At 36.6% G+C, this 26834-nt stretch overlaps 1 protein-coding gene across 2 annotated transcripts in view; it reads right to left on the reverse strand.

Annotated features, from left to right (window-relative positions):
• The window catches only part of LOC139151440 (rhomboid-related protein 3-like), a 47895-nt gene that overhangs the window by 15577 nt on the left and 5484 nt on the right, over positions 1–26834 (reverse strand). For both annotated transcript variants that reach the window (XM_070724247.1, XM_070724249.1), the window contains exon 3: positions 21464–21487. In XM_070724247.1, the coding sequence (XP_070580348.1) occupies positions 21464–21487 (24 nt within the window). The remainder of the gene's footprint in view (positions 1–21463; positions 21488–26834) is intronic.

Consider the following 26834-nt stretch of genomic DNA (forward strand, 5'->3'; position numbering starts at 1 on the left):
AGTAAGGCAGTCAGTTTCAGATACAAGTTATATTTGAAATGGAAATCGTATTGGCATCATATCAAATTAATCCCGGCAGAAATACAGGAAAAATGCAAGAATTATTTTATTTTTACAACTTGACACCAAGAATGACTGGAATTCGATTGAAAATAAATGGTGGTTAAAATGCAATGCCAATGAGGCAGTCTGCATGCGAGGCAATCAAGCCGTTCTTAATATATTCATCTCGGATTTCCCAGGAGAATTTAATTCCTGGACAAACCATATCTGAGCAATCCATGCTAAATTTTGATGATTGTAAATGGAGATTAAATGTATCAAAACAGACAGCAGCTGCAAAATCTGACCTGGCTGAGACACAGGGAGGTGAAAGTCAGTTCCATACTATTCTTCTAAAAAATTCTTCAGACCCCTAAATTATAAATTTGTTTTTATTCTTGTGGATAAAAATACGATTCTGTGACAAAGCTTTATTTTAAATATTTTTGATCAAATTACAAGCATGAAAATGACATAAACAGAAGTGTTCAATTGCAACATTTTATTCTCATTATATACTGCAAGATGACAAGCTGTTCAGAATTGTATAATAAATTTCTGTATTGTATAGTGCACTCTCGTTTTCTTATACTTAATTCTAAAGATAAAAATAAAGCTGACACAGCCGGAGAAGACCAATGCTAAAAAGGGAGTACAAAATCTATCCTTTTTTGGCACTAAGGTTTTTTATTCTGTTCATCCTATTCTTTATTCATTGTATAAATCTTGCATCTTAATGCTTATTAAATTCTTAAGTGGTAAATAAAAAAATCAAGGTATGTAGGACACTGTACCCAGCACATATCTTACACATTTTCTCTCTTGCAATATAATCGTGCATGAATGGTGTTTGTTGTAAGAGCGTGAGGTCAATCTGTAAACCGTTGTTTCGTACCTGGGGGCGGATGAAAATCTCAGAATGCCAAGATGTTAAACTAATTTTTGCTGAATTGAGTTACATAAGCAGCAGTTGAGGCGGTGCTGATTTGAAAAATTGACAATCAAGAGGAATCAAGAGGAGATAATCAAGGCATGATTTGATTTGGGTGTGAAAGCTCTCTTCGTACCCATGGATATACAACTGAATGTTTCTTGTCATAATCACATTAGTTGAAAAAATTCGCAAAGCCCTCCTCAATTACCATTTCATTGCGGTTCTCTGATGGTATTTATGCGATCAATTTGTAAATTAAATTAGCTGAAGGAAAGAAATTTGAGGTTTGCAATATTCATCATTGAAATTCTTACATGTTATTCTGTTCTGCTTGAGAATGCTTGGCCTGGTGTTTAACACAGAGGAAGAACATTTCTAGGGTGCTATAGGAAGAAATATTAAGGTAGAATGCGCCTCGTGGACTCCCAACTTTTACACTCCTTTTCTGATCTCACCACTTTTGGGGGCTCATTTTGCAGTTCTTGGAGTAGGAAAAATTTCGGAGTCTTAGTTTTTTTAAAAATCGAAATTTTATTTTCTCCATAGAGTTAACACAGGGATGGCGGCCATTTGAATTTGAAATTTGGTAAATGTTAGGTAATTTGTTTCTCTAGTACCAACATTTGCACAGTGACCCCTGATTTTTATTCTTGATTTGGCAAGAGAATGGTGGACGGTTTCAAAAGGAAAGTTTAAGCAAAAGTTTATGTCTTGCACTTTCGAGGTGTGTACTACCTTAAACCTTCATTATGAGCAATTGAAATATATTTTTTCTGGTATTTTGCTGGTCCTCCTGAGAAAATTATGTTGAAATGCCAAGTTTTCAACTTGTCAAACAGAATGTAACAGTATGCATATGTCCAGTGTTTAATATACAAAAATGTATTTTGTTGACAATTAAATTTTAGTCCGGACTAGAATTCATTTGGTAACAACAACAAGGTGTGGCATACTGTACTTGATACAATGTGTTGGAAAGACTGATGCTTTGTATGCTCAACATCCATTTAAGTAAAGAAAAAACTGTACCTGTTTTACAGAATAAACCAATGAAAATATTATCAAAAGTTAGTACAGCTATTGCGCATTAATTACAATCCCTGTATACATGTAATGTATCTCCAGGAAAGTAGGGCTAAAAGTTTGAATTTGCCAGTGTACTCTGGATTATGAATAGTCAGTCACCTCAAGCTGCCTTGAACCTACTTGTAAAAATTCAATGAATTGCACAGAGTATGGACACTTGGTATTTTTTACGCCCTCACATTATTTGAAATCTTGCTAAAGATGCTTTAATGGCTGATAATGCAGCATGCTTGGATAAGAAGGTATCAATGATAATAAAACGAGTGAGAATGATGACCAAGTAATAAAAGTCAGAAAGTGGAGAATTTGCGCTCCTCCCATTTCGCATTCCGTATGTCAAACCATTCACGATCATTAGCCAATAACATCCTGTTAATGCAGGTCACCTCAGCTTAATCTCACAGTGCCAGATTGTCATTCCCCTCAGAAGTCCTATCTCGTTTAAAATTTTGCCTACACATTAACACGTTTATATCAAACCACCCAGTGTCATTTGTTTTTAGTTGATGCGGTACGCCTGTGTGCTGTCGTGACTTGATACGATCTAGGTTACCATGACCCATTCGCTATCAGCATCATGAATATAGAAATGTATGTAGACAATAGCTGTTTTTATAATATTTTTGTTATTATTGTTCTGGAAACAAATGTGATACCTTATCCTTCTCGTAAAGTCAGCTGTAAAACCAAAATTATGAACATTATTGTGTACAGTACCGGTGTGCAACCTTAGCACTGACATTTGACTTCATACTTTGAACTTGCCCTGGGTTCCGTAGGGTAGGCACGGAGTTCGAGGCCGCGTTTGTGTACTGTGATGCAGCGCGCTCCCTGTTTTTTCTATGTTGGCACAATGGCAGTGGTGTCACAGTACACAAATGTGGCCTTGAACTCCACGCCTAGGGAACCCAGGGCTAACTTTGAACTAAAACTCAGTTGTCAACCGAATAACGTTGGACACACATGTTATGTTGAAAAGCTGAACACTTAGCATTTCTTAATCATTTTTGGGAGCAGAGCAAGGAATTGTACTTTCATAATAAAAGTAAAACTGAAAATAATAGTAACATCAAAAGTTACTCTACACAGCAAGTTAAGGTAGAATGCGCCTAGGGGACAGACATTCAGACTCTCAAACTTTTACAATTCTTTTCTGGTATACCACTTGTGGTAGCCTAGATTCTATTCGTCCGCTTGCCTCCGTACCTCCGACCCACTCCCGAGGTACGGAGGCAAGCGGACGAATACAATCTAGGCTACACTTGTGGGGGTTCATTTTAAAGCTCTTGGTGTAAGAAAAGTTTTCACCGGCTTTAATACAGAGTTCGCGTTTACGCAAAAATCGTGCGTATATACGCATTGAAATTGACTCTCTACGCATTTTTTCATCGTTATGCGTTTTCTATACGCAAAGGATAACACCGAAAGCACTCCCCACGACTGAGCTTAGGCGACAACCAGACTAAATTTGTTGCAACACATTTCTGTCAATCACTCATTTTGTATGGAAAGTTTCGGATTCTCTGGACGTTGTCTGAAAAATCGGCATCGTAGTCCACACGTTATCACGTTAGGCACGATATTATGTCAGCTGTGCCTATGAATACGTTGCTAATTTTCAGGCGAGCGATAGTTTCTGAAAGTGAGTGATTGGCAGAAATGTTGCGACAAATTATATAAATGCCAACCGTGCACGATCATCGCGTCTCGCTGTTCCCAAATTTTGATCAAGCACACATGCAGCATGGCGTCGAAGCAGACAAATCTGTTTTCTTTCAACTTTGCTCTACGAGTCCGTGAAAAAAATGATTTATCGGTAGAGCTCGTCGGAATCCGATAAATTTTGAACACTGCAGAAGTGTCTGGATGTAACTGGTCGTTCCGGCACCAAGTCGTTTCGGCCCAAGTCATTTCGGCCTCTCAATTTCCGGTCCCAAGTCACTTCGGCACCGCAACCCAAGACGTTTCGGCATCTGTGCTTCGATTTTTTTTCAAACTATTCAGTAATTGACTGATCCGTCATATTCGTAAGAGTGACCTTGCGTTCTGACCAGTACTTTATGTGCATTTTGTGTGAATTTTGCGTGCTGTTTCGTCACCGCTTTCAAACTTTTGCCGTGTCGGCGGCTATTGATATCGATAAACTTGTGTCAGATTTGAAAATGATATGAAGTTTTTTTTTACGGTCTCTTCCCATGTTCTCACAAATATTAAAGCATGTACGTGAATATTAGTTGACACTGTACTTTTTAGTACTTTGATTTGTAACATTACGCTCCAGCACTAGTTCCCACAGGTAGCCTTCAGCGGTGCCGAAACGTCTTGGGTGCGGTGCCGAAACGTCGGACTTGGGGCCTGAAATTCGAAGGCCGAAACGTCTTGGGCCGAAACGACTTGGTGCCGAAACGTCTAGAAACCGTCTGGATAAGCTGCCATAACTCTAACTTTTGGGTTGCCCGATGTGTTTGACGGTCGCATGTCTAACCTTCGCTGTTACGTTTCAACATTGTTCAAGTTGTTCGTTAAACTGTTTTCATTAAAATAATGTTACATCGTACAATCCGAATATGTAGTGTAGGTTTATTCAACGGCACATTGTATTTTGCAGTCAGTTTTTTCATCAATCGAGTGCGGAAGTGAAATTACGCACTCAAATCCAGCCATTACGCAATTTTAGCAGACTAATGCGTATGCCGTACGTGAGGAGAAAAAAGTCACCGCGAACACTGTTTAATAGTTTTTTGAAAATCGAAAATTTCATTTTTCTCCATTGAGTTAACACGGGGATGGTAGCCATTTTGAATTTGAAATATCGGTTGATCTTGGGTTGTTTCTCTAGTTCTTGTACCAAAATTTGCACGGTGACCCCCAATTTTTATTCTTGATTTTGAAAGAGAAAAGATTCCTTGTGAAAAGTTTGAGCAAAAGTTTAAGTCTTTCATTTTCATATCAGGCGCATACTACCTTAAACAATGCAAATTTCAATTATGAACTGGCAAAGAAGATTTGCATATCTCTCTGCATGTAGTGAGGATGACGTTGTGGGGCAATGCTTTCAGGACATATTTGAAATTCACTCAGTACATGTATACTGCTACTTTGCAGGAATTTAACTAACACAAGGTCAATTAGTTGGTCATCAAAGTGTCAATGCCATGGTGGAAAAAGCTGAAAAATTCATGATAATAATCTTTGTTCGGTGATAAGACCTCACTAGAGCACATCGTAAACTTTTATACCCCTTCTGAGTAATCTACCTGACTATGTAAGCCTACACATTTGTGCCACGGTCAAGATGAGGATGATGATAATGGTGTGGTTGCCTTGACACTGCATCTGAGATCTAGAGCACAGGGAACTCACAGGCTGACAGTACATGTACATCTAGTTTCTCTCGTTTGTGTCACAACATTGTATCTTGTCAACTGCATCTGATAAATGTCTTGTTCACATTGGCAACCAACTGAAATTTGGGCCGACGCAAAATAATTGTCTTTTGGGATTAAATTTGGTCCGTGTCCACACTTACCGGTACCAGAATTAGGGCCGACGTAACTTTACCTTCCTTTGTGACCTCTGACCTGTCAAAGTTCAAAATGGCGCATTTGAATATGGCATGCTGTTTCTACTGTTCATGATTTTCCTGTGTTTTTACGCACAAGAAGGGCAAATATGACTACCACTCACCCTTTTAATCATCGGAGAGATCTTCACCATTTATTGGATGAGCATATGGTATATATATTAAAGACGCGGTGGAGAAATAACCAGTGCGCGGCATTTTTGACATGCCTCTCTAGTCTATTACGTGCACTGTGGAATCGAATGATATGGTCTCGTTTGCGGAACAAAGGTTGGTGGGAAGTTCAGCGTACATGGGATGATATTAAAATGTAAAGACTGGATTGAAAACTTTCGATAGGTGTAAACTTTAGTTTCAAACGTCGTTTGTTTTGTGCGAATAGTGTGACTAGTTCAACTTCGATCCATAGCGGAGGCCTGGTCAACTGGGACCAGGGCCGGCGTAACGTGTCCACACTGGCGATTTGCGTCGGACCAAATTTTGTGTCGGCCCTGAGTCGGCCCTGAACCCCCCCTTCTAACCGGACCAAACTGAGTCGGCCCAGGGCCGACTCAGCGTGTCCACACTGGTTTTTACGTCGGCCCGGCCCTGGTCGGGACCTGGGCCGACGCAAAGTCGTCAGTCTGAACGTACTTAAAGTGTTTCAAATGATGCGTTTTTATTCTTCCTTGTTAATCAGATTAAACGCTATAAAAATCTGAACTACCATAAAAGAAACATCAATGTTATAGGGGCTAGTATTGTCCTGATCTAGAATAACCTCCCACCTTAAGGTACGAGCTGATGTTACACATACATGTACTGCAACGGCATTAATTATTCACTGGGATTTAATTTCGCTATTTGCGCTGAAACATAAAATCCGTTAAATTAAATCCCAGTAAAACTCTTAAATAACAATAGAATCTATTGTTATACTGGCAAAAACAGTAAACTTAAGTGGTAGTGAAATGTTTAAAACATCAAAATGGTGAAATTAAATCCCCATGAAAATTCATGATTTTACAGGATATAAGATCTGTATAGTATGAATCACGCTAAACAAGCTGGAAAATTCTGCTAGACAACATATACCAGTTTGTAAATGTACAGTATATGATCAAAATATATAAACTGTACTACATACTTGATGGTTCAACTTAGTTTAACCCTTTGAGTGCTGTATTTTTTCCCACCATAATTTCCGTGCAACATTTTACGAATTTTTATTAACTTTTCTGTAATTTTTTTGATAATTTTTGACCAAATGAACACAACATTTCATAGGCCACACTTTTTTATCAAAATTTTGGCAAAAATGTGATAAAAAGATATATCTTATAACGGTGACAAAAATTGACTTCAGCGCTCAAAGGGTTAATTTTATAAAGACACAGCCACATTAAATGTTTATGCTGACTTTTAAAGCCTGCGTGATGTATGGTTCTAAAATATGCTCCCTCCACTTCAATTTTACAATCAGCTTCTCAATCGATCATTTAAATGCTCATATCAATTGATTATTGATCTACGCTAACATGATTGACTTACAAAAACAAAGACATGGCATTTTTTTCCTTGTATAAACTTAATCATGGATTATGATTATTACTTGATCATCAAAATAACAGCATAAAAATATACTAGAAATCGAGAAATGTCTAGCAATGAAAGGAAAGTGACAATAACTGGCAATAGACTGGAAAATCATGCTCCAACAGACTTTGGGAGACAAATTTGTTGTGTATAAACTCATCTCCGTCATTCTAACATTCCAGAATGTCAGAGTACACACATTATATGTCATTGAGGTGAGTGCAACAGAAGGTTGAACACGATAAATGTCACACTCTGTAAAGTGAAAATTCTGCAAGGCTTGAGTTATGGGTGCCAAGTCTCACATTCCAAGCCATAAATCTGAGTGACTTTAGTCTGCTCCACCCGATGATACATCAAATAATAATTCACAGCCACTGTATATTTCATGATAAGACGTAGGACTGACCAGTTATTGTCACCGGTATGGATATCGATAGGGCCTTCGTCAGTCATAAAGTAAACAAATGAAAGCAAAAAAGTAAAAAAAAAGGAATATAAAAATTAAATAAGACTGGAATAATATATTCAGTGCTAGAATCCTGATTCTACAAACATATTTGTGGCCGGATATCAAATATTATTTGACACAATCCATTGCCCTGTGATTGCTGACACTGCATGGCTATACAAGAACTTTCACCTATTTTTCAAAACTATTTTGGGGTAAATTTCAACAAAATTATGGCTTTCATTCCAAGCGAGGCATTACCGTTCAAACTGACACGTAATTAGCAGGAAACTTCATGGAAGTTATTTACTATGAAAGGGAAAAATGGGAAATAAAAAAAATATCGCACTATTACTCTTCACATAAAGAGATTCTTATTCGGCAAATGTACGTGTGGGTTTGCCTACTCTATCTTTCAACTACTTCAGGATTTTTATTCAGTACGGTCTTCGACATCATAAAGTCGTCCCTTGGGCTTCCAATGACTCAGTGTGTTAATGGGAACGGACAAGCACAAAGACGATACCTATTTTCACCTTTGACATGTGGAAAAGCTCCACTTTAAAATACCTCTTAGTGTAATTGGACACTCCCCCGAGCAACACATGTGCTCTCGTGAGCTCACTTCGTACATTTTAGTTACTCCTAAAGAACGTTTATGCGTTAATTTAAAAGCTTAAGATGAGTGAGCGAGATGGAGACCAGTTTCACTTTTTCAGTTTTATACAATCACTTGGCTTAGTTAGGTGATTATTTCTCGGCTAAGTATGCTAATTTTCCCCAGAGAGGTTTTATATCTGCCACCAAATACCCTTGTCTGCTGTTAATAACCTTTAAGAGCAGATCATCCAGCATGTACATTTTTTTTGGACAGGGAGCTTAGCGTGATTTCTACAAGACGTTTACCAATGTACAAGACACAATATTGGCAGGTGAAGGGATAGTCAAAACATTAAAACAACAGAAGCTACATCATTTTAGTAGCAAAAAGGTCAAAATTCTACCATTTCACATACTGCTAAAACTGCTACCTTTGAGCACCCTAGATCAGCTCAATTTTAAAGCCAAAACTACATTTGTTTTGAACTTTACACGATGAAACCTCGGTCAATGAAAATAACTGCGCCACAAGATGGGTGCACAACGACGGCATGGTATTCACCATTCAACAATCACTGTAATTTCCTGCTGATGTGCAGCTTGCTCGGAAGGTTATATCTGATTGGTCGATTGTCACTATTCAGAGCAACTTATGGAGTCTATTTGTATTATTCAATTGTAATGGTAAGATTCAGCCAGCCAATTGGATAACAGCTTCCGAGATGCTGCACTTTGCTCTAATTTGATGAATGCAGGTAGTGAAAATTATAGAGAAAAAAATTCCATTCGTCATCAAATGACTTAAGTGAACAGAAATAAAAACAACTTCAAGTATACTATCATTGTCTTTTCTAAACGACAAAGATGTTGGACTTCACATATGCTCTGATGCAAAGCATTATCTTCCAGCCAATCTTTCATTGAAACAATTTCTAAAATGGCAATAAAGTGTTTCCCCCACTCAGGAGTGATGCATATTATTAACAGTGGCTGAAAAGCTTTTAATAATTTTTTTCTTCAAAATATTCTTTTGAGAATGTATTTGATCAGAAACTCATGCATTTCCCATGATAACTAGAATTAGTGACAGGTTGTGGTAAAATTCTGATGTATGAAATATCTTGGTTTTGTAATGTGATATGCCGCATGGTAGATTGCACTGGGAATACATTAAAAAAACAGGGTCAATGGCCAATCTTGTAGTGTTATATCCCTATTCCATAATAGAAATCCATATTTTTCATGAAATAGCTAGCATCATTGTACTTGGTGCACAGATATGGACTACCAGTGTATCTGCATGCTGGCCAATGGTCTTCAAAAAGTCCCAAGACACACTTCAAGTCAATATTGGAGGACAACATGGCAATTACTGTATCATTAGCTTTTAGAATCAGTACAAAGTACAGTACTCATGCTCTCTAGTATTGTGAGAAAAGTTTTGCTCATCAACAACCTTAAGTGGAATTGATATCAGTCAAATTCCTAGGCTCGTTTTCAAAGGAAAATACAGTAATATATGTACACACGTTAGGGTCTAAATAGGAGTTATAATGACAAGACGTACAGGTATTACTCGCCAGAATGACTGAGCGGCTAATGTGCTGTGCCTCTGTCAGTTTTATTGACGGAAAACACAAAGATTTTTATCATGATAAAAATAACTTCCAATTATTTTATATTTTTGTCACATTTTCTCACTCACAGAACCTCTTGCTAAAAAGAAACTGGAAATATTTTCCCTTCTTGTTTCTGATAATCATGCATACAAAAGCTATTAAAACTGGATGTTTACACTTGTCTTCAGTGTTCTAATAGTAATACAGAAAAACATTGTTGTCATGATAAATAAAACTTCCATTATATATTTTTGTCACCTTTTCTCACTCACAGAACCTCTTGCTAAAATGTCACCCAGATGATAAAATTTACCCTTTCACCACCATGGTTTACCCCAAACCAACTGTTATCAATGGAGAATGTGGACCTGTGTACTAAAAATTGGGGGTGAACAGGTTAAATTTTTCTGAACATGGAGTTACCAGTGCTCATTATAAAAAGAAAGATATATCAAAAATGCTTTTAAGAAAGTTTTTTGTACCATGCAGTGATTTTCATAACTTGGTATCTGACCTTCTACTGTTATTTGCAGCTCAATTCACTTACAAACTTTTATTGTAAATGTTTGAGAGAAAAAAAATACTTTGGTGATATATTTTTGAAGTCTTCAAAATCTAACAGGATTCTTTATTTTTTGGTCTATCACTTGTCACTGTGTGGATTCATTCTGAAAACTTGAGGAAAAGTTGACCTTTCCTTGTATATAGTCTCATTCTGATTCTTGTGAAAATGGACAATTAAATTCTTTCCCATAGACAGCACCTGACAATATCAGCCATTTTGAATTTCACACACCAATAAATTTAGGGTAATAATGCATCTCCTTAATGTGCAAATTGAATGGCGACCCACCCCCTGATTTCAATAGTTGGTTGTCACTAACAAATGTAAAATTTCCTCGATTAAAAGTCTGAGTTTAAAAGTTTGAAACTTCCAGTGCACTTTAAATTCTGAGATATTACTAACTTTAACCGTTGTGTCAACTTGAGTTCACCCTAGAGTCCATATGTTTTAGGTTGAAATAAGTCCACAAATGACCTGAAAGCTATACACAGTCATCTATAACAATTATCAAAGGGACAGAAACTCTGACTTCAGTGAATACACACAACTAGGTGTATGATCAAACTGGTACACTGCAAATGGATGGAAAACTCAATCCTAAATACACCATAGGGTACAGTTTCCGTTCATTAGGCATTGCCAACAAAATGACCACAGAGGAGATCTCAAGATTTACCGAGTACCAGGCAGTACAAGGAAATATTTCCTGTTCTTTGACCTCCAGGGAAAACAAGATGACCTTATCGAGTACACCTACTTTTCTAGTGAAAACAAGGGACTTAATGGCTAGCTGTGAGCAGATTTTCTCAAATCCTTCTCTTTTGATCAGAAGTTGCATATGCAGACAGTACGTTCTCATGGTGTTTTAATGATTATAGACTTGTGTCATACATTATGCTCTTGACTGCACTATACCAGTAGCAGTCTCATCTGCTGCTTGTATATATACATTCAAACTTTCTTGAAAACCTGCAGGAAAAATTTCAGTATAATAGAATGAAACTTTAACTTGTAAAGAAAAGATGAAGATTTGATAATCTTCTACATTCAATATGGCTAAACATGAAAATCAAATAATCTGTAATTCAATTGTGGATAATTCTACTTTAACAATATTGATAGATAATAACATAATTTCAAGATATTCCACATGAGAGCATTAGAAATTTTTCGTAAAATTTACTGATATTGGCATTTTTCATATTAAAACAGACTGATGTTCATTATGCGTGAAACATTATGTAATATGGCTGTCATTATTATTCAGAAAAATATTCCTTGAAAAGTACTGAAATTTATTCAATATGATGTCTTCATCATAGAAAGCCCACAAATCAACAATACATGTTTCCTGTATCCTAGACATGCCTATTTTATGTGCCTAAACTTTCATTCATATTTCAATTGTTTGATAATATCTGAAATACAAAAACATGCTGTTCTAACGAAGATGACTGTCATCTATTTCAAGTTGGTGTACGCATTACAGGATACAGATATTATTTTTTATTTTCGCCTAAAGATTTTGGGATCACTGTGAACAATGTTTTTCCTCATTACAATGAGAAAGTGATGTATGAGGCTTAGGGTAGTTTCAATATATTTGTACAAGGGGAGCTACACTGTAAGCAGTCAACAAATCTGACATTAGCACAATCAATGACACATTAGCTTGCTAGCAGATGGACAGCAGTGGTCATCTTGATTGTCTTTTGAAAGACAACGTAGTCTTTGATCCACTTCATGATTAAGTCTCAAGGACTAGTATAGATAACATACAGCAGTGTTGTGATCTGACGGATGCAGTCAGCCTCTGATTAAGATTCTGCGTGGATATGGATTCTTGAGCTACGGCCAAGGTCTGGATGAAGATATATTCATCCCAGATGTCCACTGTATCTCTGCAGGTGTTGGTTGTGACCTTGACAGGTGGACTTCATCATGAATCTTAGATTTAACAGCTGTGTCACTTTGGCTGGACAGAATTACAGGTTTGTACCAGAAACAGCAACCTTGTCTCCTTAACAGTTCTGGGATTCACAAACTGCAGAGAAAGTGGTACTAAGTGCCAGATTTTCTAATACTGATACACCAAAATAAGCTATCATACTGTCATTTGGCCTTTGAACCCTAGCTGATCCTTATCAAACAGCCCTTTGAACTCTGACCCCTATCATACAGAAACCCTTTGACCCCTGACTACGTGTGACCTATGACATCAGGCTGAGAATTTCATCCAAGCTTGGTGCAAAGGTGAAATGAACATTATCAAACCAATGCAATCAGCATTTGAATATCTTTCAGATTGACTTACTCTTATGAACACTTTGAGCTTTCCTATTTTTTCGCAAAAAAAAAAAAATGTATTGATCACCTAGTATCCTTGGTTACACTACTTTAGCTGGTATGATTGTGAAATTTCTGACAAGTTACAATATCATGGTGACAAAGCTGTGGTTTTGTAAGCAATGAAACAAGAAGCCTAAAATACCATTTTTATCTTTGTCTTTGATATTTACCAGTACAACGCATTGCTTCTTACCACAGTTTATTTTTCACTGGATGTAGACCTTAAGTTTGCAAAAAAAATAAATAAATAAACCTTGAAAATTTTACTGAAATATCAAAAGTACAAAAACATAGAATGAATTGTAAGATACTCAAAAACATTCAAAATTCCTATATGCATTTATCGGCATGGCATGATGAAATATAAGAGAAAACTCAAGTTTAGCTTCTCAATTGCTCCCGAAAAAAGGAATTGTGGTACAAACATGTACAAAAGTTTGACTCATTTGATATCAATCATATCTGATTACTTTGATATCATGTTAAAGATATTTACTGTTTGCTATTTGATTCTTATAATATACAATGTCTGAAGTCATATGCCACCAATGTGACCATTAGTGCAGCTGAGGCGTCATTTTCACTGCCGGTGAACCCAACAACACTAAGCAAACCATGAAAATCCATGCAATGCTGCGGATATCAAACATCACCAGGAAGCCCCCAACTGCATAATCCAGTTAGAGCAAACACACATCGACAGCCCATTGTCACCACAATCAGACCTGCAAGATGAATGTAATCATGTAATTCAAAGCGCATTTCTTTTTTTTACTCACACTACAAATGGCGGTTTACTCAACACAGATTGTTTGCACAGTGTCTGTAACGATGATGCGTGCATTGAGCGCCAGTCACTTCCAATACACAGGTATCATGTAATATTACATCCTCCTCAATGGTGCTCGGCGTCTGAGCTTCACGCGGCTGCATCGCTGTTGTCACGGGAAAGATGGCCCATCACACTGGCTGGGCAAGCAGACTAAGTCAATCATTCACATTTTAGATGTCAGACTCTTTGACTTCTTCGAAATAAATGTAAAATATGATAACATTTCTTTAACTTATTAACATGTGATACTTTGGCCATTTCGCTACTGCAGTTATGTCTGAGGGGAATGCATGGCCTTATATGTGGAAACACCAAAATTGGTCAAAATTATGGGAAGTGGCATCTTTTCCTTCATTCATGGCAAAATTTCTGTACCGGTAATTGTAACAAGTGACCTTGCGGCCATTTATAGCTCCACTGTGATATTTAAGATGATTAAGATAATAAGTGTGGCTGGTTTGTCAATTAATGGAATACTGATGAACATCGAACATACGGATAGGAAAGTCAAACCTGAGATCATTAGCATACGACTCGGTACCATGTTTGCGACTGTTGGTGCACTTTGCCTGAATATCAACATTGAAGCATGGCTCAACTGTCCAGACAAATGTTTCGTATGACAAAAACCCAGCAAAACTTTCCCGATATATAAGTATGCAAGTTTTCTCATAATTTCAAGAAATTTGAATTGGGTCATCCCTACAAACCTGCCTGCATACAAAAGCAATCAGATGATTGTTAGGAACTTTTGAATTGATGAGTTTAACCATTGTTTTAATACCAAAAACAGCACAAATTTCTCAAAAAATACTGTTTTGATGACTTTTTACTAAATTGGTACAAAAGTGATATCATATATATATATATATATATATATATATATATATATATATATATATATATATATATATATATATATATATATATTCATTTCTCTGACTCAGAGACTAAGAGATAGAAAGCTATATGATATGATAAGCTGGAAATAGGATGTTTTATCTGTCTACCTAAATTATGTACAATTAATATCCTACATAATATATGAACTTTGATGAAAACTCCCGGATCAATTATTTTTCAATGTTACTTTATGACAAGGTGAAGAGAGACTGAAGTTTTTTCAAAAGTGACATTTGAAGACAGATAGGTGTCGAATAACGGATTCACAACAAGGAGAGTGCATCGGCGGATGAGACGGCTGCGCTATCATTCTCTCATCTCTTGAACTGTAATCCCCAGAAAATGTCGCGCTAAAAGTCAACCCTGCAATCATGTTTGCCAATTTCCGAGAAAATGTTTCGGTTTAACAGGAATTATTGTTCAATGGGCAAAAGGCGTGCCAGTGATGTAATTGACGAATAACAGAAATGATGAGGATTTTTCAGCAAATGAAAGTTACCTGATGATTCAGATACTCATCAAAGTGCTGATGATGGATTTTGTGAATGCAACTGAATTTTTTTTTTCACTCTGGCTTCAATAAGATCCCATTAATATTCCATTGTAATGTTCTGGAATCATGAAACTAACCATGGCTGTGGCTTTTAGTGGGTTGGCAGTGTTAATATTCAATATCTAAGCAATGCTGGTGTGAATGTTCACCTTGAGAACAATTAGCATATACAAATTTTGAAGTGGTGGTTGTACTTCAAACATGAGTTTTAAACTTCTGCCTATATTTTCCCCCTAGAAGCTTTAAACTTATCTTTTTTTTAATATGTTTGATGAAAAATTATGCATCAAAGTGTAAATATTTAAATCAAATTAGAGAAGCAAATAGCCCTAAATTTGCAAATATTTTATATCAAAATAAATTTCAATTTTCAGGCAAAAAAGAAATAAAACAATAAATTTCTCTACAGGTTTTCAGATGAGTATGCACAACTTGACCAGCAAAGAGCTTCATAATTCTGAAAGTCCAAAACTGTTCCCAGGGCCTCAAAACAACCCCTAAATTATAGGAAACAAATTAGGACAAAATAGTAAGGAAACTGTAAGTCAGATTGGCTTGATCTGCCTGAGTGAAATATAGAGCGAGATTACACACCCCAGGTATGGACAATTACACACCTTTTATCTCATATCAATGCTGATCTCTACACCCATTCTAATGAGCGATCTTGGCATTTAGAGCTTGGCCATTGCAAATTTCAAGGCATCAGTTTCGGCTCGGAATGAGTCACTCTTACACGTGAGCTATGTATGGGCTTGTCAGCGACGCTTGTTGCTGATGATTTACAAGTTGGCGAGTCAATTTTGATCCGTTATCATGGCTAAATCGTTAAAAAAAAAGCAGACGTGAAAAGTTTTGACACAATGAGATGATAGCTTTCCAGACTTTTTTTCACTACTGTATGTAATAGTACAAGATTTTTTCATTACATTTTATCCACTTTCATTTGCTCAGTCAGTCCAAATTAGTGCACGGACATCTGTTTAATTACACAATCACAAGCAGTGATTACTCATCACAAACATTGGAAGTGTGGGCTCCAAAAAAATGTACAATAAAAAGAAATTCAATTTTATTAGCTCATTGTAAGGCAGGGCGGAAATTTAAGATGAAAAATGATTATTGAATGATTCATTTCAAAATAAATTGGGTCTCTGAACTCCTTGCCAATCTTGTGTTGAAGTCACGATGCATGTGTGAAAAACTTTTGTGATTGGCTTTCCATTGGCTGGTAATATTTCACATGCCTTTTGAGATAATTGTGGAAGGAAAAAAGTGGTCATGCGGTGACGCCCTTTGGGAAAACACGCAATGAAAATATGGGAAAATGTAATTCAGTAAACTCACGTTTAACATGAAAGATCACGCAGGGTTTTCCTTGAATTCACAATCGGAGACTGAGTGCTTCTTTTTTTTTGCTGTGAGTTTTGAAAATTCCATAATTTACAACAAAGAAATGGTTTAAATTGCTCTGCCAGACTCAATCACGTTTTGATTTTGTGTATAATAATGGTGTGTGTGTGTGCGCAGCATTGCAAAGCAATATTGGTTGTATTCCCTGTGGGCTTTCAAAGCTGGAAGTTATCAATGGCTGTGGGTGGTGTAGACTGTGTTGGAATGAGTGTGTATTCTAATTGGTGAAAGAATATACATCTAAAGATTTTGAATTGGAAAATTGTGACTCAACAGAAAAAATCTTCATTCTGTATCATTCTGTAACACTTTTCTATGAAAATACAATTTATCTTCAACATCGGACTTTGAAATTGTATCACTTCCTGCAAATAATACGTCAGTGGTTGACTTGGTTTTTTTAATGAAAAAAATTTTAAAGAAAATATATTTAACTATTTTGTTCAAAAATTTTGCCTGCAAGTTGTCAATGAGATATGCGTAGTTACAAAAGCCTCCGGTAATGATCTGGTCCCAGTTGGTTCAGTAAATGAAAACAAAATCCACAAGAGCAAAATACAGTGACTCCATGGGGAAATGTTGGCATATTTCTTATTGTGTCTTGAATCAAAGAGAGCACAGAGCTTTTATCAACTTTATTCAAAAATAAGAGAAAGAGATCTTACACAGTCATGGTATTGTTTCTGATCAGTGTTATATGTTTTACAATAAAAATAAGGCTGTAGGAAATAATTTGGTGCACGTTTAAAATGTAACTGAACGTTTGCTTGTGATGGTAGGTGTAGTCCCTGCAGAATATTAACAAATATGTGAATTCCCCGTTTTTAAAAAAGACGACTACAAAATGCTAACATTGCATTGTTTTATTACAATGTTTAACCTTTTCACTGCTATGGTTTTAAAGCCATTCTTATCCATTGTGATTTAATGGGCATCTATTTTCAGGGAATTGGTGTGATTATGTTACTGTTAAAATACATATGAAGAGAAAGATCAACTTTTTAGATGAGTGGCTTGACTGGAAATTAACACAAGTTCAAATTGAACCACTCTTTAAACCAGCTGCTTGCATTACACTTCAAAACTGATAAGATTTGAACTCCACTTTTACCATTCTAAAGTTACAAGCTTCAAAATGAATCAACACTGAGAGCATACAGATGAAATATTGTAATAATTTTTATAAAAGTCTGAGTATCTGTCCCCGAGGCACATTCTACTTTAAATTTTGTTAGCAGTAATATTCCCAGGTGATGAGAAGGTTACAGCACCTGAAGGGTCAAAGGTCATCTCCATGATGAGATTGGTATATCATGTGGTTTGACACAAACTTGATCTGGCCTTTTGGGCATGAGGCGGTTGAAATAGCTGTATACCGGAAATTTGATTCTTTTTTCCCCTAAATCATGAAACCGAACACATTTTGGGATTTCAAAATGCATGCTCATGAGGAATTATTGGATATATGACATCTTTACTGCACAGAAGATGTAATCCAGTGAGAAAATTTCAACAACCATTTCGGCATCTTTGATGTACACAGCATTACTGCCGACTTGGAAAACCTATCCAATATTTTGAATGATGAATTGCTTTTAGAAACAACAGTACACTTTTTGTGTACATGTATTATGAATTACATGTACCATTGGATAGTGACTGTCCCAATGCAGATGACAATCTGATTACCATGGCAACCACCAACCATGGGGCATCCGTGACCACATTCCTTTATACTTTTACATTGTAACTTGATGGCTTTAGCTATAAATCAATGATTTCATTCATACTGCACACGTTGCAGAAATGTACATATTACAAATTAATAATGATTCATTGTCATGTAATACATTTCAGTTAGCAACCATGGATTTGTTTTATTTCAAGTGAGTATAGCTTGTATCTCATAACTATATAACTGCACATTGCCATTTTACATCAGAACAGAGAATTGTAAAGCTCCATTTTTGGTCAATTTTTATGCATTTTTCATTACCTTTGTCCCGTTTATAAAATACCGGTATGGTTTCTTGTTTTATTCCCCAAACAATGCCAAATGCATATATTACCACATAACTTATCAACACAGACTGTATATACGTGTATCTACAGTTGACAACAGAATTTTAGTCCAGACTAGAAATCAGCTATGAGCAATCACATTCTACATTGCACATGACCATCATGGCATGGTTTTTCTCCAGGTTTCCCTCACAAGGGGGAATGTCATCCTCTGCTTGAAAATAGGGGGAGGGCTATAATAAATGATGCACATTTTAAGATACAAAATTTAAGGTTTTTCAAGGTATTGGCAAATTAAGGTTATACTGAGAATACAATATTAAAATTAAAAGACAGTCCCTGTTTCTAGGTTAGCTGTACTTCACAAGATTCAACTCCAATTACATTGCTTGCATAGTAGTAACTCCTACACGGTTCAAATTTGATAAACTTAATGATGAGATTGCGTATTATAACCACAAATGTGATCAGCCACGAATGACCAATCTAAAGACACTTTCACGAAGTGAGGTCTGGCCCAATGCATGTGCATAGACTTGTGGGAAAAGTGCCAAAGGTAGGCCAGATGTGGGGGGGGGGGGGGGGGGGGGGGGGTGGAGATATGCAAACACAGATGTGTTGGAAGTGGTCAGAAGCAGCTGGTGGAACCATGAAATATGGCAGAGGTAGCTAGGATGGTTTACCTCATAAAAAATTGGTTCTTAATCACAATAAAAACATTCAATCTGATTGGCACTTATTATAATTATGCATTTTTTTTCATGAAAAAGTTGCAAGAATATGAAAATCACTAAATTGACCATTAATAAAATTGGACTGATTACAGCTGAGCTTGCCGTAAATATAATTTGGAAAAGAGAAAAAGGGCAAAACCAAACAATTTTGATGAAATCTATCTGCTCTCTTAAAATATCAGGAAATTGATCATTTGCTGGCATTTTGTAAAGATGCCTTAAGCTTTAACAGGTGAAATTCCCAATCCATGAATAAAAGTAATGTTTTCTTAATGTAGTAACGATGCCAAGTCTTGTGATGGGTGACTCCACTATGGCACACTGGTGATGGTGATTGATGGAGCCAATATTTACAAAGATCAATCATTGTACACAGAGAGAGAGAGAGAGCTGTAATTTCTGCTTTGATGATCTGGTCTGTGCAGATGTTTCTGGATATTGTTAGCTGGCATTTGAAAGCATTCTCATCATCGGAATCTCTTATACCACTCTGAATGTACTTTACATTACATGGAAAATATAGCTATAACAAAACAGGGTATTTTCTTCTTCTTGGTGTTTGAAATACCAAGTACCTTGCAAACTTGATGCATTCCTGTACAAAATGTGATGTCATAGTTACTGAAAGAATTCTGGTTGGAACTTAAAGGGAGGCAGTCATCGAAACTATGCTCAAAGGTCACTAGGGACCCTTACAACCGATGTAAACACTGTATCCAACGTACGTTAGCGATTGATGAAAGTTAAAACATGTTTGTCATAATGTCCATTGTAAAATTTAAATGTGGCAGCTATGTTGACATGATGTGTCTATATAGTGCATGAAATACATTGTTTGTAAACAAGAAAGTCGCACATGTGCAGTTCTGATGATCACCTCCCTTTAAGCTGATCAGACGTCCACAGAGTAACATTAGAATCGTACACATGCCAGGAATAGGTTATGTTTACTAGTTGAAAACTTTACTAGACTTTTTTTTAGGATTTTCAGGAGTCAAGTAAAAAGCTGATACATTTTATGAACAGAGAAAAAACTTCATAAAACGCTAGAAAGCACATCAAAAGCTACAGCTAATGAGGGTTAAATCAATGTGTGTATAGTTGTTTTGTTTTAACCTGAGAGCATTTATTCATAATTTTGACACTGATGTGTAACTTGTCATCATCTGCATTGATAACAGCTCAGCTTGAGCCAATATGACATTGGTGCAAGGGGTTTCAAAGCCCATCCAAAGTATACGAACACATAGCTCAATCAACCAACTTGTACTAGCAACATGCAATGTTGTGTTGAAATAATTATACCCCTTTTAATATGGTTGCCAATTAGTGGCTGAGCACTAAAGAGATTGAAACTAAAACGTGTTTATGCCAGATGAGTGTGGGTGGACATTAAAAAATTGAGCGTCCAGCACTCAATGACAACGATGTTGTTGAACGCACAGCATAGCTCAATTTCTAGTTACAGAAGATTTCGAGTCACGATTTTAGCTGGAAGACCGTGGAAGAGATAGATACATCCACAGCTATGAATCACACTTTTGGACACAAAGTATGCAAAAGGGGGCAATATTGCGTGAAGGATACATATTAAGTTTTGATGTCGGAGTCTGAATTCCTGTCTTGAACAAAAACAATTAACGCATGAAAAGATTTAAAGCAATGAAAACAATCAACAGGAAGACAGTTTGAATCATCCAGAAATAACAAGTTATGAGAAATGGCATTGTTTTCCTTTTTATACCATCCATTACTACTTAATCAGCGTAACTTAGTCAACAGAGTTTAGAACAGCATTAAAACATGATTCATATTTAATGGTATTAAGAAGCTGACAATAATTCATGAGTTATCTTCAAAGGAAAATAATTGTAAGTTTATATGGTCATATTCTTTGCTTTACAAAGAACTCATTGAACATTGTATGAGAGAATAATGAAATGAATATTACTGTGAGAGCTGCAGTGTAAAACCCTAAAAGACTATGATTATCAGAAATCAAGCTGCCTTTGGAACTATCAGGCAGATCTCACATAAGGCAATTGTGTAGTGCACTTTGAAATCCATCTCTGACGGGCTGATGGATATGTGGATGGCACAAATGTATTGCCTCTATGTTTTTACATGTCTGGGGAGAATTAAAGCAATCAGAATAGAACCAGGTTCCAATTGAAATGAAAAAGATGCTGTTTTTGAACTTACCTGATCGAAGAGCGGCTTCCATCTCTGTGCGTTGTTGTGTGCCAGCATTGTGTTGGTTTCGGGGCATTCAGGCAGTCGCATCATCACAGTTCCCAGTTTAGTTCAGTTCAGTTCCCAGGGTATCGCCAGACAGTCCGTCGTGGTATATCAAAGATTCATCAAATGGCAACCAACGCCGCCGGAGGATGGAAAACATGTACACATCATTGAGGTGGAATGAATTTATAAATACATCAAAACACAAAGTTGAACCAAAAATGTCATGTTGCAGTTGCCGGCAGTGATGGTTTAGCCTTTATGATAGATACAGTCGCACAGATATCTAAAGGTTGGACCTGACATGCGTAAAACTCACAGCACAATTAACATTACGCGGCTCTTTTTCCCGTTATGCTTTCCGGGGAAAGAAAAATATCCTGTGACTGAATAATTGGATAATCAGCTCATTTCTTATTCCCCCTTCCGAACACCCTCTGGGGCATTCCAACTCCGACAATCAGGTGATTGAAACAGCTTCTGAGGGGACGGCCCACCGCGGGATGCTCACTGATTAGATCAAGACAGGCTGCATCCCCTCCTTTGCACAAAATGGAATGGTCCTGTGCCATAAATCAATACTGTCATGATGGGTAAGTGACAAGCAGTTATCTCTCCCCAGAATCTCAATGGATTTTCCGCATGCCGTGCTTTGTGGAAAGTATTACATTTTCATACAATTGACCTAGTAGTCATCGTCACATGTGGAATTGTTAAACCAAAGCCAATGTGTGAAAAAGCAAACACAATGAGCTGAAATTTCCTTGAAGGGAAACCAAAATATTTCCCTCAAAATCAAAAGTTTTTTTATTACTCATGCAAAAATAGGGGAATACCTGAAAATTTGCGGTGTTAATAACAGTTAAAGATTCAAGCGGCATGTTGTTCTGTAATTTTAACCTACAAATCATACACCAGAAATATGCAACATGTATTCAAACCCTTAATTTGCATGCAATACTACATTGATTGTCTCAAGTGGTTCTGATGCATTATCAAAGTTCATATTAAGGAATTTTTTTGAGATCACATTGAAATTCTAATGGACTATCTTGTCTTAGACAGAAATAATACTCACAATAATAATTAAACACTTAAGTATATGGCACCGTATGTCCACAAGAGTTCTCAAAAGGCACTTCACAAAAATAAAGACGGCAGCAATAAAAAGATATGATCATTAAAAGGGATAAAAAGGAAAAACTTCAAACGAAAATAAAATAAAACAAAACTTGGCTGGAAAAGGAAAAATGCAACTAAAGATAGAATTATGGCTAAAAAATCAACAAACTATAAGCTTAAAACAGAATGAAAAGCTGGGACACAGGCTATATGCAAGCCTCAAAGGTCAGTTTTCAGCTTCTTTTTGAAAATATTGAGGGATATGTAGTTTTTTATTTTTATAGTCACTGTGGAAACTCATTCCATAAGGCGGGGGCAGCAGAACTAAAGGCCTGATTTCTGAAGGACTGAGATGCAACTTTTTGTTCCCTCTATGCCTGTGTGATGTGCCCACGATTTGGCTGAAAGCATTCTCTTTCAACTCGCGAAACTTTTCACTTAATTGCATATATGGTTACAGGCGACGCAGCTAATCTTGCTCTGCCAACTCAGGAAAGTTTCAATAATTTGTAAATTCCGTCAAAATGTTAAAACAATCCTGAAAGCTAGAGTGCACAATGCATTAGGCAGGCATAGGCTCTGTGGTCAGCTGGGGAGTTTGGCACTGGCATGTGTCAATTAGAAAAGGGATTGGTGAGGGGAAATTAGGAGAAACATGGGGAAAACGCCCTCTGGTGTTTGAGGTTGTTACGATACTAAAAAGTCACTGCGGAGTTAGATTTCATACTTTTAATTCATTCTGATATCAAACTATATAGCTGATCAACAGAAGATGCCATTTAAGTAACATTTTGCATCAGCTTGAAATATGCATGTTTAAAAACAAACAATTTAGCATGCTGATGAAGAGAAGATTTAAAAACTTAATGCACATCTCGTCTATCATTTTTCATTTTCTTTTTGACAGGGTGTATTATAACAGAATGACAACTCTCACCTATGCCTAAAAGGCCTGTAAATGATACTCATAGTAAAATCATTTTTCATCAGAAAATGATGTTACACCATCTGAAATTCTACTTTAAAGTAAAATTGTTGCTCAAGGCCACAATTTATCACTCATTGCAATACATTTTCACCTGTGTGTCATCAATGCTACGATTTCAAAAATTGGTTTTAAATGCCACCTTCCAAGGTTAATGCAAAAAATTACTTTAATTGAAGCACTCTGAGTCAAAAGATTAACAAGGAGTTCATGATCTTAAGTTTTCTAGGTACACTTTACTTGTCCACAGCAAACGTTGTTAATCTTCTTCAGGAAGACCAAAAGACAACTGGGTTCAAACCAAGTCATATTACAGTTCAACATTAGCCCAGGTGGCTTTATTTATATGTACGGTATGTATTACGAATGGCACCCTAGCACAGGTAAATTACTACCGTTAGGAAGACAGAGTCCAGTATTATTCAGGACTATACTTCCAATAGCAGTGACACTGTGAATTACAGTACTAATTTCTAGATGCACAAGTACAGCAGTGCTATGCATATCAAGTACAATTTAAAGTACAAATATGATATCGAACTATCTCTTCAACTGTCATGAAATTCTGGCAAGTCTACAGAATGATTGCTGAGCATGATGGAAGACAACAGAACAAAGTCAGCAACATGCTCCGCAAGTGACACTGAAACAGCCGAATAAAATACTGCAGGGGTGTGTTGCAAAAATGTATCACAGTGACCTATACATACAAATATTTTGCGATATAGAAAAAAAAAAGCTGATTTTGAAATAAAGTATTTTCTGATAGGTTAGAGCAAGCCACTCTGTGATATTTTCCTATACTAGAGATCTATTTTAACCATTGTTCATGTACTAATTGGTGGTGTTTGGCTGCTGAATGCTATTCTCTTACTGGCCACCAGAGGGCAGTGGTTGAAACTTGCAATGCATGTACAGCAATCCAACCCGGCAAAAATGTCTGTGATAGGGAGACAATATACCTACTAGTTACTTTAGTACTTCCAAAGCAAAGAAGTTTTTCCTTTCATTGCAAAGTTAGTTCATTTTTAGCCAGATACCGGATGAAGTGACCTGCCATTCATGAAGTTTGGACTGGTTTCTTAAACCGCTGAGACTTTTTCTTATCTGTATTAAAATTGGAATAAACAGTTTGTAAACACCCTTCCCTGCGCCTATCAATGATGATGTGTTGACTGTTTGTGAAAAAGTTTGGAAACCCCACAGGGCCACAAGGCATTATTAGTCATAACAAAAGTGTAAAAAAAATCATGTTAGGCCAAAAAAAGAAAAAGAAATGTTTCTGGTCAGCGCGCGCGTCACTGAACAACAGCGCGTCACCCTTTTTTTTTCTGTTTGTGGCCGCGGCCGTGGCTGACACTAAAACCAAAATGGCTGAAGAGAAAGAGAAAATTCTGTTGGGGGGCATGATCAGTGACTACATGAACAGTATATATGTGACTATATTGATAAAACTGTAAAACTGACCTCCTCCCTCCATTGAGGGGAAAAAAAAATAAAAATAAAAAAAAATAAAATGCGCGTCGCCGCACCTTTTTTAAAGGGAGACCTGACCAGAAACATTTCTTTTTTTTTTTTGGCCTTACTGATATATTTATGATTATGAATATTATGGATAAAAAGGTAATATTTCTGTCATTATTGTGTACTTACAAAATTACCCAACTAATTGGAATCCTGAATGATTATTAACATTTATGCCAAATTCACACAGTTGTAGTAGAGACCATCAGCTCAGCGTAATCTGAAGTTGATCAACAAATCTCATTCTGTGGCCATTATAGTCTGGAATGGCATTATCTCAATAATGGTACAAATAGCTTCAAAAGAATGGTAAACATTTTATGCATTTATATATTAGGAGCATGTAAAAGCTTCTTGTGAAACAAACAACTCTATAATATGGTTACTGAATACATTCAATTGAGCAGAAGGTTGACTGTTTGCCTTTTTAGTTGGTATTAAAACTTAGTTACAGTGTCATAGACCAGCACACTTGTGACTTGTGGCTAGCCTGCACCAAGCAGTGTTTTTCTGATGTTGGGGAACATTGTGAAATGATTTGGGAACCCTGATCAGTTGTGCTGTCCCCTGACCTGACTGCATTGATATCAAAGGGGACCCCGGTAACATTTATGCTTAGGCCACCACTGAGCATGTGTAGTGCAAAATATGATGGGTGTGAGACCTACAGACATGATCGAAGCATGGGGTACATTTTCCCATAGCTGACTTCCAGTAATGCTGAATTTGAATATGTGCTTCCTAGTGAGAAAGTTACAAAAACCGAACTAGTGTGAGCAGCTGTGGCATACATCTGTAAATTTTCATAATATTTCGTGATTTTAATTAAAAACTAATTTTATGCCACGTTGTTATCCTTATAGCGAGATGTATGTCTGGGTAGTATTACACTTGTACAGGTAATGTTCAGCTAGACTTGCATGATCAAATCAAATGTTAGGCTTTAATGCTCTAGAATATTTCTGCCTCCATACAGCTTCATATAATATTTGCGTATTTTATGCATACTTATTAAAATTAATACGAACGCTACATGATTATTAACCTTGTCACCCCCGATTCCCTGTATTCAGGTCCATATTAATCATTGACAACAATGGGTTTGGACCAAACCATGGTGGTGAAAGGGTTAAATCTGATCCTTTCTGTACGGACACTGACCAACAATGCTATAACAAAAGGTTTATTGTTTCAGGCAGCCACTATGCAATCACAGTGCATGTAGTTCTCATAGAGCAGCATTTTCGAAACGGCTTTTCAACTTTGAATTTGTCCATTGTTATCTTGTGACTCCCACAGCAGTATGGGATGGACATGAGAAATCAAATATGTTTGAGAAAGAGTTCATGCACATATATGCATATATGGTGGAAATATCAGCTGCAAAGAGACAAACCAAAATTGCTGCAAAAGATGTTAGGAACCTGAAATAGCATCTACATTGGCTAGTGCATTTCAATTTGAAAGAAACAATAATTGCAAAAATAGACTGAGACACACAATAAATGCTTTTATAAGGCCAGTGTCCCTGGAAAATTTTCTTGGGGTTCCCAGTCTGTATCTTTGGGGTTATTCTTGTCGGTATATTAATGATATTTTATTCAGCAACATCAGGAATGGTACGGGGGTTCAAAAACCTCTGTATCATTGTACTCAACATCAATCCATGACCCAAAAACTTAGCAAAGACACCCTAAAGTAGTA

The sequence above is a fragment of the Ptychodera flava genome, chromosome 15 (assembly GCF_041260155.1).
Source record: "Ptychodera flava strain L36383 chromosome 15, AS_Pfla_20210202, whole genome shotgun sequence".
Lineage (NCBI taxonomy): Eukaryota > Metazoa > Hemichordata > Enteropneusta > Ptychoderidae > Ptychodera > Ptychodera flava.